This window comes from Apis florea, unplaced genomic scaffold (assembly GCF_048593485.1).
Source record: "Apis florea isolate Af1SG1 unplaced genomic scaffold, ASM4859348v1 contig_3696_pilon, whole genome shotgun sequence".
Classification (NCBI taxonomy): Eukaryota; Metazoa; Arthropoda; class Insecta; order Hymenoptera; family Apidae; genus Apis; species Apis florea.
The window spans coordinates 1,687,825-1,704,691 of NW_028256809.1; the positions used below are offsets into that span (position 1 = coordinate 1,687,825).

Consider the following 16,867-nt stretch of genomic DNA (forward strand, 5'->3'; position numbering starts at 1 on the left):
GAAAATTGAATAGAATATTTCCAGGCCACTTAAATTTTTCCCCGGAGGATATTTTTCAGGTCTTAACGGAATTGGAATTTGATTAAAACCGTCGGATTATACCGTTTGACGTTTATGATATTTCAAAATTTATGTTATTTCGATGATCGTGATTCGAGTGAGAGAAATGTTTTAATTATGGATATGATATTGTAGTATGATATTGTTAGAAGACTGTTTTTCTATTATTCAATAGCAAAGAAGGAGATAGGAGTATGATGTATGATGGAAATATGAGAAGCCGGAATTAAGATTTTAATCTATATGCAATCTAGTGCTAATATATACGTGAGATTATCTTTAAAGAGCATATTCTAAAAGCCAAAACAAAATATAAACTGTTTGTAACTTAATAAATAAGTCTAAGATACGTTAAATAAGTTAACATAAATGGTACAGATAATTTCTATAAATATAATATTTAAATATTAATATCAATGTAATTATTATTCTTTTTCAAATGAGAAAAAATTATTTTCTTCTAAAGTTTTTTCATCTCAACAATTTCTATAATATTAATATATAGAATAGAAATGTTTCGTTATATTTTTCTTAATTGAATAAAGAAGACTCCATAAAAATTTTTATAAATAACTTTACAAAGTTCGAATTTCAATAAATTCATTTATCACAAAATTACACGTTCGACTGTAAATTATATATTCATTAAAACCGAATGGTACTTTTCCACGTAATAGTAATTTCCATCGTGCCTTTGGTAGAAAATTCAAATATTAGCGAGGAAACAACAGCCATGGGACTTGGCTTTCTTCATAGTAAACAGAGGAAACGCGTTGCGCATACGAGCCCCCGTTTTCCGTACGGGAACATTGTCCACCGGAAGTTTGGTCTACTAAAGTTATACAGAGGCTACAGTCGACCGTATTTCAAAACTTGCCACTTAGCTCTTCCGACTACTAACTGAAACAAGCCGGACAATCACCGCCCCATCTTGGTTCCGCCTTGCTGTTCGAGAAAAGTGTGCCGTTTGTATATACAAAGACGCATTAGAATATTTTGCACGTGACCTGGAAAAGAATAACGATGCAATTGGACGTTTTACGACGTCTTAAAAATCGCATCGATTTCTTTTTTTTTTTTTTCAAGCTTGAAAACCAATCAATGCATAGAAATTATTTTTATCGTTATGTATTAATCTATTAACGCCATATTCAAAGAAATATACTCGATGTTTTTGATTGCTGCTGCCATCTGCTGATAGAATTTTAAAATATTTCACTAGAAAAAAACAGAAAACAGTTGTTCACATCGTGAAGTTAATGTTTCATGGTGATACGAGAATCGTATCGATTCGGTTTTTTTTCTTCTTCTTAAATCTGAAATACGAACAATCATAGTGCATAGAAATTATTTTTATCGCATTCATTGCATGTTAATCTATTGATCTATCTATTATAATCGATGCAATTTCAAGATATTACATTTTGAATTGTTGTTGTACTTTATTATTCTGACAATATTTAAAAGCTAATTGTTATGTGTTTTAAGTGAATATCAATTTTACTAAAATTTTTTGAAATCTATGTATGTTGTACATGTGTTTATTTATTTTATTATAAATAATACAATATTAGAGGTTAATGAATGATTAGTTAATGACTATCTGAAGAATGCTTTTAACGAATATTATAATAAATGATTTTCAATAATAATTTATTATTTTGTAAGAAAGAAAACTTTATATTCGATTAAGTACCGTTTGTTTAATAATAACAATGAACAAATAATACAATTATTTTTAAGTATATCTTTCGTTCAAGATTTTTTCAATAAAATTTTGTATGCTATCACAATAATTCCAGATTTAAAATAGATGATAATGAATTAATTTTTAGATAATATTTTTAAGCATATAGTATCTTCGAATAGCCATTTCTTAGCGATATTTAAATTTTATATATACAGTTTTTTGTATTCGAAAATAATTCTTTTCATAATAATTATGAAACCTTAATTTATTTATATATTTTAAGCTTAATTTAATATGCGATGACAAACGAAAAACTATTATGTATATTAAATTATATATGATATTAAATATTATTAAAAATTAATTTTAACTATCGAAATAAAATGCAAAATAATTAAAAAAGTCTACAATCTACAGACATCATAAAACTATAAAAAAATAATAATGTGTTAATTTTGTTTATTTCCATTTGAATAAATGAAGTTAATATTAAAGAAAGTGATTTTTATTATTCGGAAATTCTATTATCTTCTTACTTTTGTCTCCTCTACTAATATGGATGTAGAAAACTCTATAATATTAGAAGATTTAGTATCCAAAAGTTCTACTATCCTTACATAGTTTCCCAATAAACATATAGTAGATATATATTAATTCTCAAAGAATTTATTCGTTCTCTATATACATACGAAATTGTTAGTGATAAAAATATTAATCTTATGTTATAAAAATACTTATAATTATTATAAAATACGAATAGTAAGATTATATATGCGAATTTTTTTCAGCGAAATAGATTGTCAAAGGATAAAATAGACGTTTAAGGTTTCAATCTTTTTTTTCAGTTTCTTTCGTTAAATATAATTTTTTCACTTGCAAGAAAAATTTTACAAAATTAGTATTTTATTATTTTGTATATAAAAAATATTTCCCAACGAAATAGTAACCAAAATATGAAAAAACTTCTAGGATGGATTTCATTCCATCAAAAAGATTTTTCTTTGAAAGAAAGTTATTCTATGTGCAATCTGATATGACCTACGCGCGCACAAAATTTTCATTGAAATCAGAATTTTCGGGTTAAGTGAATTTGTCTGTAAAATAATGCTCGAGTTATTCGAGCTACATCATGTATTTTATTTTTTCTGTAATCTCACTTTTCCTATTACTGTATTATGAAATTGATATTAATGTTAATGTTTCATGTATGATATTACAGAAGTAAAAATATAATATCGACAATAGATATTAAAAAGAAAATATTTTAGAAATTGAAAAATGATTATGTTGGGGGATTTACGAAACAGAAACGTGCAATTGAAAATTATTTAAATTGTTCTACAAGATTTTTTAATATTATATTTTGAATTTTGCTGTATATCAATAATATTCTACAAATTATTCTACAACATCTGAATTATGTATATAGATCCAAAAAAGTTTTAAAATTTAGTAATTAAAAAATAATTTACAACATGATTCAAGAAACAAATATGATATAAAAGTTTATGTATTTTAAATATAAAAAGGATATAAAATCAGATTTTAATACAAGAAACAAATTTAAAAGAAAAGACAATAATCACAAAGAGACACGATTTTCTGCCATTAAAAATTAATGAAAATAATTTGTTTCTTATCATGAGAGGAATGAAGAAAAAATATCTCGAAAGTCATATTTATTGTCGAAAACTAAAAAAACCTTGAAACCAAATTAAGAATCGTCGATCAAAAAATTTTTACTTCGATTATTCTTCTTGATGAAAATCCATTTCTTTTTTCTACAACATTTAGAACAGGTTTGAACGTGGGACTATTATACACGCGGAAGAACAAAGAACAGGTAATAAAGGGTGACATGGAAATACTACATGATCGAAGGGAAGAGACAGAATATCGTTACAATGGGCGTATTCGAATACAAGAACAATAGGTGAATTCTGTCGGGAATCAATTTCCTCCCTAGTCGAAATTACAACAGTGAATCCACATTTATTTAGTTCACTACAACAGGCTGATACAGGACAAACAATAATCTCGTAATTATGCAAGATTTCCATGTTCGTATATATTGAATTACAGTATAATTTCTCTGTTAAAATTGAAATTGATGATTTTCATTTTTCTCGTTTTTCTTTTTTGTTTTTCATTTTGTCATTTTTTCATTTTTTTTTTTTTTTTAGATCGATAGATAGTACAATAATTTCGTAATTGTGCAGGATTTTCCATTGTTCGTGTACAAAACTCGATTATGGGATAATTTCATTGTTTCATTTGAAATTGATGATTTTCATTTTTTTGAACATTTCTCTCTTGTTTTTCTTTTGTTAAATTAAGTATAATAAATAATAGAAACAACAAATGATAATTTTTATCATTTCAACTTTCTTTCCTTCTTCTTTTTTTTTAAATCAATAATATAATTATCCTATAAAAAATATATTTAAACATATTTAATAAAAAAAAATTAATTGATCGTTTCTAGATATTAAGATGTTATTTTAAATATAATTAAACAATCTTATATGTTCTATATTGTATTAAATATTAATCTTGTTTTGAGACTTAAATAATTAAAAACTTAAAAATAATTTTGATAGAGAATTATCTATTAGACGAGTATGAATATATACATTCTGTGAATTTAATATATAGAAAAGGTAAAAATAAAATTTAATAAAAATTATTATTATATTTCGAACTTGATTCTTATCAAAAATATTAAAAATCTATTGAAAAGCTTACTTTTGATTTTTTGTGTCGAAGAGTTAAGTGAAATGAAAACTTCCAAAGTATAATTAGATAATAGTATTAGAATTATCATTGCAGAAGGAAATAAAAAATTTAAATTAATTTTTTAAAATCTTTATAAATTTTACTCCAGTTTTTTCCTCATCATCATGAGTTATTCATATTATTATTATTTATTATTAATTTTTAAACTAATATTATCTATTAATAAGAATTACAAATTGCAAATTAATTCTGTTCTACTTGGTAACGAGCCAGAGAAACGATTAACTCGATCCTCGATTGATAATGTTTGCACAATTATTCTCACACTCGCCATTCGATTAATTTTTCCTTTCAGTTTTCTTTCCGTTTCCTCACTGTTTGCTCTGGTCTGCTTCGGTTTGCTCTTTGTTCCCGTGTGCAAAGACTTACATTCGATCCCCGCGCACACGTATACATGAAATTTCCCGAGAAAAAATCAATTTCCCAATTGTAACGAGACTTAATTCCATCTCTTCTATTCTCTATCTATTTTCCAAGTTCAAACTTGGCTCGATTGGTATCATACCAACAATCCATACCTCAGCTCAAACATTATTGATTCTTAGAGATGGTCCCATCATCGTTTCTACCAATTTCAATTTCTGAATAATAATTGAAATAAAACAGACATTGCCCTCCGTAGAAGGGCAACGGTATTAATTTGTTCACGAGTTTCCACTAGATAATTATTCGCTATCTCTTCTTCAAGGTTTCACAAACGTAGTCTAATTTATATACGAGGGCCATCGACTTGGACGACGGAAAACGAGAAATGGAACGAATAAATGGCGAGCTGCAATTATTGTCTTGCACGTACCAATTATAATTCCAATTCTCTCTGATATTTATGGAGTATAAACCTGATGGAGATATGCAATATGGAGTATTTGTTTTATTTAAATACAGAGAAATATCTTTTAAGTAAAGAATGTTATATAAGAATGTTGTTTGGTGTAAGGAATTAGATTGTTACATTATTTATAGTTTCTGCAGATGGAGATCATACGAAGATGTCTTTTTTTTTTTAAATAGAATCATGTGATATTATTATATATAATATATATTACATACAAATATTACAAAGAGTTACATAATATTTTTATTAATTTATTTACATACTTGATTATTAAAAATATTTGTATTCGATTTGCATAGATGTGATAATCGAGTAGAATGCAAATTGAGTATTAGTATAATTCTATGCATACGATAAAAAAATAAAAGTGAGGAACATTTTTGGAAGTAAAATTTTCTTTATAAATATTTTTTCCAAAAGTTACAACATATATTTTTTTTATAACTCACAATGGAAGAAAATAAGAATATTTTTTATCCTATTAATTCTGTTGAGATAAAATATCATTTCTCTTTCGCAAACATTTTTTCAGCATTTAAGATAAAATAAAAGGGTTAAAGGAATTCTCGAAGAAATCAATTAGGGAAACAAAATTGGGAATTTAATTTAAATTTATTGAAACGAGATATCTTTTCTTCGCAAATATTATTATAAAATTCATTAAGAACGTGGAAGAAGAAATTTTCAAAGAAATTGATCATGTGTTGAAAAATGGAGAATCTATTCGATTTTATTGAAATCGTTTTCTTCCCTTTTTTATATATTTTTCTAAAATTTAAGAAAAGACAAAACGAAAGAAATTTTCGAAGAAATCGTTTACTTAGTTCTATTGAAATAAAATATTCCTTTTCCTTCGAAAATATTTTTCCAAAATTTAAAGAAAATATATGGAAATATAGAAGGAAAGAAATTTTCGAAGATGAATGAGGAAGAAAAATGAGATCTACTTAATTTTATTGAAATAAAATATTTTCCTAAAAATTTGAAAAGACAAAATACAAACTCTCATCGTATCATCACGAGTGAGAAAAATATTTAGAAAATTATTTCGTCGTGGAGCTTGATTTTATTAATTTTTGAAATTGATAAGTTACAGAGAAACTGATAAACTGATTTTAGAATTGCGAGTAAATTTAATCTTTAATTTATACTCTTCTATTAGAAAAGCTTTATAATATCGAAACATATACTTATAAAACTTATAAAAACTTGACATAAAAAATTCCTTAATATCGCGTCTTATGTTTAAAAAAAAATTGCTTTCAATTACGTTTATAAATAAAATAATTATAAATAAAATATTTAAAAAAACCAACGACTAATCTATCAAAAGTATCGCTTCACTTTACCAAGTAACAATAAATCTTCCCGAGATGTCTCTTCATAAAGAATTTCTCGCTAATAATCGATAATAATCCAATAATTTAAAAACAATTCGAAAGAACGGGCCATTAACCCGGTTGGAAAATATCTTTCGGCTCGTTAAACGTTAATGGAAACGTTTCTCTCGCGAACAAGTGATTATTTATTAAGGAAGCAATGCTATCCCTCCTCCGTTCCTCCTCGATAAGCTACTTTTCGCCGAATAATCCGTCGATTACGAGGGGACTTCCCGGGTCGAATCGTTGGATCGAATCGCGGCTGATTCCAACAGTAGCTGGCTGCGTGCATTTAACAGAATTCCCGAGGTATCACGGGTCATTAAGCGTGGATTTCCGCCCAGTTAAAACGGAGGCTCAATCCTGGATTCTGCTCCACGATCTCGGTTACATCGATAACCAGGTGATTCAACTTATTCAAATGCGGTGGGTTATCCGAAATGAATAAGAAATTATGTTTTGGATGTGAAATTTTAATTTTCGTATATAATCGTTCGCTTCGAGGGAGAGATGGATCATTTTCTTCTCTTTTTCTTTTGATTGAGATTGAATTTATAATTGAAGATGAAAGGTTTTTCTTGCGATATGGGTTTCAAAAATGTGGAAACATCGATATTTTCCTTTGAAAGAAATCCTTTCGTTTCGGCTATGTTAACGAAAAACATTGACCAGAAAAAAATTACAGCGTTTGTTGGAGCTCTCAATCGGCGGCATGTATATAATAGGCGATTGATCGGTGTTTTTCGCCAGTAACTCGTTAACGAAGCCAAAATAAAAGTTTTTTGTAAAAGAAAATATTGTTTGAAATCTTCAGTTAACCAATGTTTCTGCATTTTTGGGGTATCCTGTATGAATTTGTGCTAATTATGTTCAATATGAGAAAAATTTGTAATTTCTTTGAAAATAAACATCTAAAAGATTGTAACACTGATTGAATCACATACTATAATTAATTGAGTATAGTATATGTATATGCAATAAATAAAAGATGTTAATATATTCATGAAGGATTTTTGGAAGATGGATTCCATAAATCAAAAGAAATACAAAAATTATATAATATACAAAAAATGATTGAAAACTTATTTATTAAGTTACAAGCAATTAAAGTTTATATTAACTGACTATCGATTTATATATATATATATATAAAGAAATATTTTCCAAAAATAGATCTATTTGACAATTAAAAAATTAATAATACAAACTTAAATTTTCGTTACTATTCACTCATTGAAAAAAAATCTTTTATTAAAAAGAACTTTTTTGGCAAATTATCTTACAGATGAATTGAAGTTCGTAACATTTCTTTCTGCAACATTTTCACGATCATAATCCAATTATCTAAAGAAATTCTGTAAAACTTGTTTGAAATTATCAAGTTTTTTTTTTCGAACACAAAACAGCAACTTGTATATAAAACTTGTAGATCTATAGTATATTTCTTCTATAGAATGTCAGAATAAAATATAGATAATGGAAAAGTTAAGAAATGATTTTAGAGATTAAAATAAATATAAAAATCTTAATCCTTTCGAAATTGGTAAAGTATATTCTAAATTAATTTTTATAATAATTACTTGTTATTATTTTTTTGATGTTATATGATGGACATAAAATGTCATTAAAAATGAAATTACATATCAGAAAATGAGTTTTTTCTTTAATTTATAATAATTTATAATATTATAATATTGAGTTTATGAAAAAGGCGTCGTGGAAAGATTAATTTTGCATTAAATGAAATGAGACGATGGTAGAGTGAGATATCTATATCTCCATCATATATTTTCGTTCTACTTTATCCAGTGCAAAATTAAATTGTTTGTACACCACCACTCAAAACTATACATATATGTGTATATATTTTTCATATTGAATGTATTGTAATTTTAAAATTATATATAAAAGAAAACATAATGATTTTATTCTTTATAATTAATATAATATTAATAATAATGAAACGAATTCTTTTGTTATTTAAAAAACTATTTTTCCAGATTACTTAATTTAGATATTATAAACTCATATTATAATATACAGCTTGTTAATATACATCTTCTAGCAGAGTTCTAGAAATTAAAATAAAAATTGGTACAAAAATTTCATGGATATTATAAGATATTAAAAGCATTGTTAAGCATTTTTAAAGCAGTGATTGTCAAGTAAAATAACAAGTTTATTAGTGTTTCAAGTTTATTATTTTTATTAAAAGATTTTGTAATGAAGATATTTCTTCAATAGATTCTTACTTAACATAATTTCAATTTAAAAAAAAAGAAAAGTAAATACATATTTATGCATTAGTGTTCCAGAGTTAAAAGTTATAAGCAATTTAGATAAAGTGAGATGACGATAGAACGATACCTCTATCTCTGTCACATCACACTTATCTCACTTTCTTTCCATTTCGTTTCATCTAACGTAAACTTAAATTATTTATAACTTAATAAATAACTTAAAAACTAATAAATATCAATACATTTTAATCTCTAGGATCATTCTTTTAAATTTTCTAATTACTTTGCCAGAAATGTATGCCTTTTATGCACAGAGACAATTTTGTAAATTCGTTTCCGTAAGTCACCAAAAGATACAGTAAAGGCAAAAACGTTGAAGCAAAGTGTCAAAGAGGATTTACATGCTGCCTTCCAGTTTAAATCTACTTTCTTTGCCAGGCTCATTCTTGACAAACTTCTCTCCGTTGGGTTTGTACATAAAAGCTTATGTTCACAGCTCGGTGTAAAGCGACACAAGTACCATTCTCCCGTGCAAGTCAGACGTGAGATCTGCTTGCTAGACAGCAAATTTGAAAGCCAATGAAAGGAAAAAAAGAATGGGAAAGGAAGATATCTCTGCACAACTTTAGAAAACAGTGTTTCCCAACTGATGCATCGTGATACGTCGAAATACATCTGTGCAAATATTTTTATAGCCATTGTGTAAGATATTCGATAACAAAAAGAATTCTGTGGTTACTTTCGTGATAGAAAAACGTATTCTATCCCAGTTTACGATAAAATAAATAATCTTTAAAAATAGAATTTCAAGTTTCAAAAGTTTCGGGAAAGTTTAAGATTCTATAAACTTTCAGATTTATTTCTAAAAAAAAAAAAAAAAGAAACATTTTTATAAAATTTAATCCTGAAGAAATCATGTTATTAATTATTGTTGCTTAAACAATTAATCTTTCTTCGTTTAAAGATTCAATAAATCTTAAAAAAAATCTTCAATCCAAGAAAGATTGAAATCGATCAATAATGTGTTACCAGAATGACAAAGAATAATAGATTTTTAGAAAAATATTAAAAAAAATATTATAACAAAATATCACAGCTTTCATGCGAAACAGATTCAATTAAAAATTAATTCTTCGCAGTGATATATGATATAGAAATCCAAATACAAATATTATAATAAAAAAAATAATAATTCACTATTAATAAAATTTTCGTATATATTTACTCATTTTTCTAAAAATACGTGTATCGATCGATAATTCACTTATATTTCATTTCCATTTGTTAATCGATAGAATTAAAAAATAAACGAAATATTCGTTCTCCCTCGACATTTCAATTTAATTTGCATTAATATTGTTGTTAATTAATATTTATAACATCGAACGACACGTAAGAACAACAAAATTATCATTATATTTTCGATAATAAAAATGGGAAAATAATATCATTACAGAAGAAGGAAGACAGATTCAATATCTTTTCAATCGCTCGCAATTCCCTTTTCAATAATTTCTCGTTCTCATCGTTCCTATTAATTCAAGGAGGCACAAAGTTCCATTTATCAGAGCCCACTTTTCATATCTTGGTATCTCGAATGGAATTCGAAACAAAGTCAAAAAAGTAATTAAGCAGGGAGATACGAGATAAGTTGAAGTTGGCTCCCAACGATGAAAATTCAAGCGGGAACTTATGGAAAACGAGATTGTTTTACCCAATAGAAACTTGTTGTGTACCTTCAACGAACTCTCGATAAAAAGATAATCGTTTCGCCCAACGAAAATTCTCGTTAAAATTAAACTTACTTCAAGATAATAATTTCGCCATCACACGCTTTTTCATCCACAATTTTAATCGATCAGAGAAGAAGGAAATGTATGTATGTATATATGTATATATGTATAGGATGACACAATTAATTGTCTGGAACCTTTTTTTGGATGATGATGAAAAATGTTTTTTGGATAAAAGTTGAATGATTTCGAGTACATTTTAGTGTTATTTTTTTTTATAATTATGCATATATCGGATTAGTTTGATATCCATTTATTGCATATTTTCTTATATCGTAGGATGCAAATAGTAAAATTTGAAAACAAAAATACAAGCATTTCTCATTGGATTATTAGAAAATAATTACTATTAATTATGTTATAAATGCACACTTTGATATAATGTAAACTAACTGATAAAATAACTCTGAAAAATAATTTTTGACAGTTTAAATGTATTCTTAAATATATATAAGCAAGTATAAATGACGATATCCATTATTAATTAAATGCTTTACAATTCATATTTGTATCATTATTTAAATTGCATACAGAACAAAAGAAAATAACAAGTTGCATTAATGTATATTTAATATATATTTTATTTAAAAAAATAAATTGACCTTCACATATTCGTTATGTATCCATGCTTCGAAATAATCTAATTTTTGTCTAAAACTTTTTTTCGATTATTTAATAAGTTTCAAAATTATTTTAATTTCCAATATTACATATATCTTAGTAAAAATATTTTATTCTACTTAGCTATAAACGATTTTTATTAATTAAAAAATTTCAATTATTAAGAACGTTTACCGAGCATTCAACTTTATAATTTAATCGGCGGTTAAACTTCAGGCACATCCTCCTCGAGAAATTTTCAAGAATGCAACAATTATAACACAAACATTTGCCAATCGAATTTCATCGATAAAAATCCCTTTCTGAATTGGAAAACTCGCAATCTCTTTTCAACGATACTTCTATCTATTACTTTCTAGAAAAAAAAGTTAGAGAAAAAATTTCGTTCTCCAACGCGAAATTGATTAAAAATTCTGTAATTTTTCAATTTATTATGTTATTCGTGAATTTATAAAGAAACTGTTTTTATTATATAAAAGAAAAATTGAAATTATTTTAATTTAGGTTATACGTAAATGCATTTTTATTTATAACTTAAAACTTTAAAAAACTATTTTTAATGAATTTTGTATTTTTCTTAACTTTGCAAAGAATAATAGCATCAAAAATCTTCCAAATGTTCCACAAAGTAATAACAAAAGAAAAAAAGGAATAAAAAGAGAAAAGTAAATAGTAAAAAATCTAAAACGAAACGAGATATCTTAATCAAAGTAGATCGGCAGAAATCAGGTCTAAAAATTCGTCCCAAATATCGAAGTCAGTTCGACGCAGGCCCGAAACAGGAAGGGTAAGCTCGTTAGCTTAATGATCGCGCCGATTTCCGTTGGAACACACTACGTACTCGTCTGGAAGGAAACTTAGCCTCCGATCGAGCGGTGTGTCGGTTGATGATAACGAAACGTTGATTAACTTGTTTACTCGTTTACCTCGATTCCTCGATCGGTAATAACGGGAAATGGAACATGCGAACGGTTCGATACTTCGTTTCCTGTCGGAGGAAACATGACTATCCAATGTCTGGATGGGTTCCTTTTCTGATTGGCGTTTAATGGAAAGTGTCTTGCGTGATTCGTGCACGATGATACTTTGATGGAGAGAATTGAGAAGCTTGAAGCAAGAAGGGGGACTTCTGATAATGTTTAGGAAGTTTTAAAGTTTTTATAAAATTCTTTAATAAGGGAAGATTATATGCAAATAAATATATGATTATGCGATAATCAATAGTTATTGATAAGTCTTTAATTTTAATTTTGGATGAATTTTTCAAATTTGAAAGTGTTTTCATTTGGATTGAAATATCGAAGATATAATTATTTTATTTTCATTTTATAAAATATTTCTCAGTTAATTATGAATAATATTTTTAATATTGTAATTATAAAGAAATTTATAATTTATTGTTTATAAATAACTAATTATATATAGGATTTTTATAATGTATTGATAATTATATTAAATAAAATATTGAATTCTAATTTTTTCTAGTCAATCTATTATTATTAAATTTTGTTTTTTAAATTCAATTCTAGAGATTTGATCAATTGTTACGTTTCATTATTATTCCTTCTTTCTTTCTTTAGGTTCTAGATTTATATGAAATTCATATCTTTAAAGTATATATTTACGAGATTCATTAATTATTAAGACTTGATTTATTTTTTAAATTAAATTATTCTTTGTTATTATTTCTTTTTTTATCTAGATTTCAAAATTATATAAAATTCAATATCTTTATGATTCTATATTCATAAATTTGATATATTAAATACCATTAAATTATGCAAGATAATGCTTTCTTTTCAAATTGAAACTTAAAAATCTTCAGAAAATATCATAAGTGAAATATTTTTTTCTTAAAAAATAATAATTAACTATTGATAGAATTTCAATTTTATCCGCATAAATATTTACATTTAATATTTATATAAATGTATATAAAAATTAAATAATGAAAAAGAGAAAAAGGACTCACCTCGACGACATAATGAAGCCCCGAAAGAGTCATTCTGGCCACGGAATCTTTTCGTCTCACAGGTTGCTGCCATCTTCTCAATGTAACACCCTGAACAAAAAGAGTCTTTAATTATTTCAAACAGAAACATATATGCTGACAAAAAGCTTTATGCTTATATTATTCTTGCATTTTTTAAATTTAAACAACGACAGAAGGATAAAGGATTGGAAAACTCGATAAAAATTCTGGAGCAAAGGGAAATTGTTTTTAATTAAATATAATTAAACAAATTCATTAATAAAAATTGGCGGATAGATAGAAAGGTGGATGATTAGAAAGAAGACGATCGATATCCTCTTTTGTAAATTCGCGATGCCATAATATTTTTATCCTTCGAGGGAAGGAAATTTTCGATATTTCAAGATGACACGTTTTTCCTCTTCGAGGCCTGTGAACGAAAACTTTCTTATCTCCGCCAGACACCAGAAATTGTACTTTGGAAGAAGAGAGGATAACGTTGCCTCCTTGTAGATTATAGTAGTTCGACAAGTGTATCGGCTATACATCATGAAAAAAAAATTTTAATCTTCTGTCGTTATAAATAACAAATTTTCACAAAATTTCACGATGTAAAAGAAAGAAAGGGAGAATATTTCTAAAATTATTGATAATATTTAAAATAAAGCTTAAAGAAATAAAATTTGAATTAATTTGAAGAGATGATAAAAGAATTTTTATTAAGAGAAAAAAGACATTGTTTGGAAGATTAATTTTTAAATAGAATCTAATAAATCGTTTAAAAGATTATTAAATTGGAAAATATTCTAACAATATAAATATAAATATTGTGTTTATTATATGAGGAATAAGAAACACGCAATTCTATTTATATTTTTCTTATCTTACATTTAATAAATTTTAATTAAAATTCAATTCTTATTTTATTTGATTTTGCTGAAAAAATTTTTCGATATTTTTAACAATTTTTCAACAAGATGAGATATTTAAATGGATCTATTTTAATAGAATTTAATTTGTGTATAAACGGAAATATTTTAAGCAAAAATTTAAAAAAATTTTTAAATCGAATTGATAAAGAATAAAGGAAATTTTAATATTTTAAGGGAGTTTATGATACTACTACTCATCAAGGATGAATAAAACTGCCTGATTCTAAAATTAATACTTCGGGCGTAAAATGTAACTTTATATCTTCCATGTAGGGATATAACGAGCTTAATGAGCTTAATTACCTCATTCAGAATAAAGAATGTAGTTGAAATGAAATAATGAATGAGAAATGTATGTAATATCTTATGAAAACAAAATGAAAATAGCAAGTGATTATAAATGTTGAAACCGCCATGAAATGGAATATTTGAGAACAAAAATTTCATGATTTCATTTTCACGTTTGATTGAATATGAAATATTAATATTAACATGTCGATTATTTATCTTATTGACAATATCCATATTTTATGAAAGAAAAAATATTAAATATTCTTTTTCTACTATGATAATTTAATTAATATACACTTCTGTATATTTTCTTTATTTTAAAAAAATTCTACTTTCCACACTATATATTTTATATCTTGTAGAATTAACTATAAAAAGTAAATATACATATATCTATAAAGAAATCAATCTAAACATGTTCTTTTACGCATTTCCAAAAACTAATAACATCAGAATGTGCTTTCCTTCTGAAACATTCAACTTCACATCATATCAAATATCTTTTCCTATCGAATAGTAATGATGAAGAAAATCCAGATAATAATATCCAATAAACTATCCAATAACTTTGTACATATACTTATGAAAACAAATCATTTAACATCATTTAACAAATCGAACATTAATCCTGTATCTAACGAACTCGAGCTAACGAAATTGAAAAATTTAATGGATTGTCTTCTTGGAAAGAAGTTTCTCGTATAAAATTAATGATACTTTCATATTCTCTTGAAAGTTAAGAAAATTGTTTGAAATCTAGTAGAGAATGATCGAAACGTAGCAGACGTTAATAAACATCCGACATACTTCTGGCACATCCGTAATATCCGGCACGTCTCTGGTGATATCAGGATCCGGTGGTCTGTGTTCCGGAACAAGGGCACCGTATTTCCTCGACGCCATTCTCCGTCTTCGATCGAGCCATCGTTGTCTCTCCACAGCCTCGGATTCCTCGTCCACCCCAAAGAATTGCGCTGTTTCGCGTCTGATGTAGCTGAAACGGAAAATAAAGCGTCGAGTTCGAGTTATTCGGCCGAAAAGATCTATTTACGCCGCGTTCCATCCGTGTTATCGGGGCAATAAGAGGTGAGGAACAAAAGATTGGACACTGGCTTGATTAATTTCGTAAAAACGTTCTTGAATACCTCCCCGTGAATGGTGCATTGAGTTGTAAGTTTGGAATTCGGATGGAATTTTTTTTCGTGGGTACAATGGTTGGATCGAATGGTGGTGTTAAATTGAATGTAATTTTTACAATCGTAGTTTAACGTGGTAATTTAACGTTTATTGAGGATTATTATTTTATTGTTTTTCTATTAAGATTTTTTTAAACTATTTTAGAACTAAAGTTTATTGTATTTTTATAATGTTGATTTGTAATTTTTCTTTTTATATACTAATATAATGAGATGGCAATTTTTTAAAAATATTTTTCTATGAATTCGTGGCAAATAAAAATTGACGATTATCGAACAATTTATTATAAATGGAATAATTAAATATTTCCAATAAAATTTGTGTTATTTTATCCTAATAATAAATAATATCGAATATTATATTTAATGTTACAAAGATAAGCTAACAAATATTTGATTCTAGTTCTTAAAATTGTAAATATTTTTAATTCTTATTACTATTCAAATTAGTATCATATCAATTATTTTTATGTGCTTTTAAAACTCGATTATGAAAATAGAAAATTGATGCTAAAAATAAATTGATCATTTTTCTGTCTGATCTATAAGTTATAATAATAGCGATCATCGATATTGGGATCATTGATATGAATAATATTCACATTAATGAACAATTTCAATTTGTTTATAGATTTTAATTAATTTTTCATATCCGAAACACATAAATAAATATTTTTCTGTTATGTAAAAGAGATTTTAAGCAACATGGCGATTTCTCCATTAAATAATCTTTAAACTAGCATTTTTCAATCTATAGATTATAGCTGAATATTAAATTGTTAAATTTTTAATTTAAAAATATTACACATGCAGAAATTATTTTCAAATTTACACAATTTTACTCATTTCATACATAATAATTACAGATTATCAGATTTCTAAAAATTTTATATTTTATAAATATTTATAATTCATTATCATTAAAAATAAATATATTGAGCCAGTATAACAAGTTGAGAAAAGCTACTCTAACTGTATTTATATAACAAATTTAAGATGACAATTATTAGGATACTTATATAGATTTGATATCACATGAACTTGTTAAAAAATATCATTATA

At 25.9% G+C, this 16,867-nt stretch overlaps 1 protein-coding gene across 1 annotated transcript in view; it reads right to left on the reverse strand.

The window, feature by feature from the left end:
• Positions 1-16,867, reverse strand: part of rho-5 (rhomboid-5) — a 307,960-nt gene that overhangs the window by 35,896 nt on the left and 255,197 nt on the right. Inside the window, exons 4-5 of the mRNA XM_086914602.1 lie at positions 15,417-15,603; positions 13,387-13,476 (exon numbers count right to left, since the gene is read on the reverse strand). Of these exons, the coding sequence (XP_086770728.1) occupies positions 13,387-13,476; positions 15,417-15,603 (277 nt within the window). The remainder of the gene's footprint in view (positions 1-13,386; positions 13,477-15,416; positions 15,604-16,867) is intronic.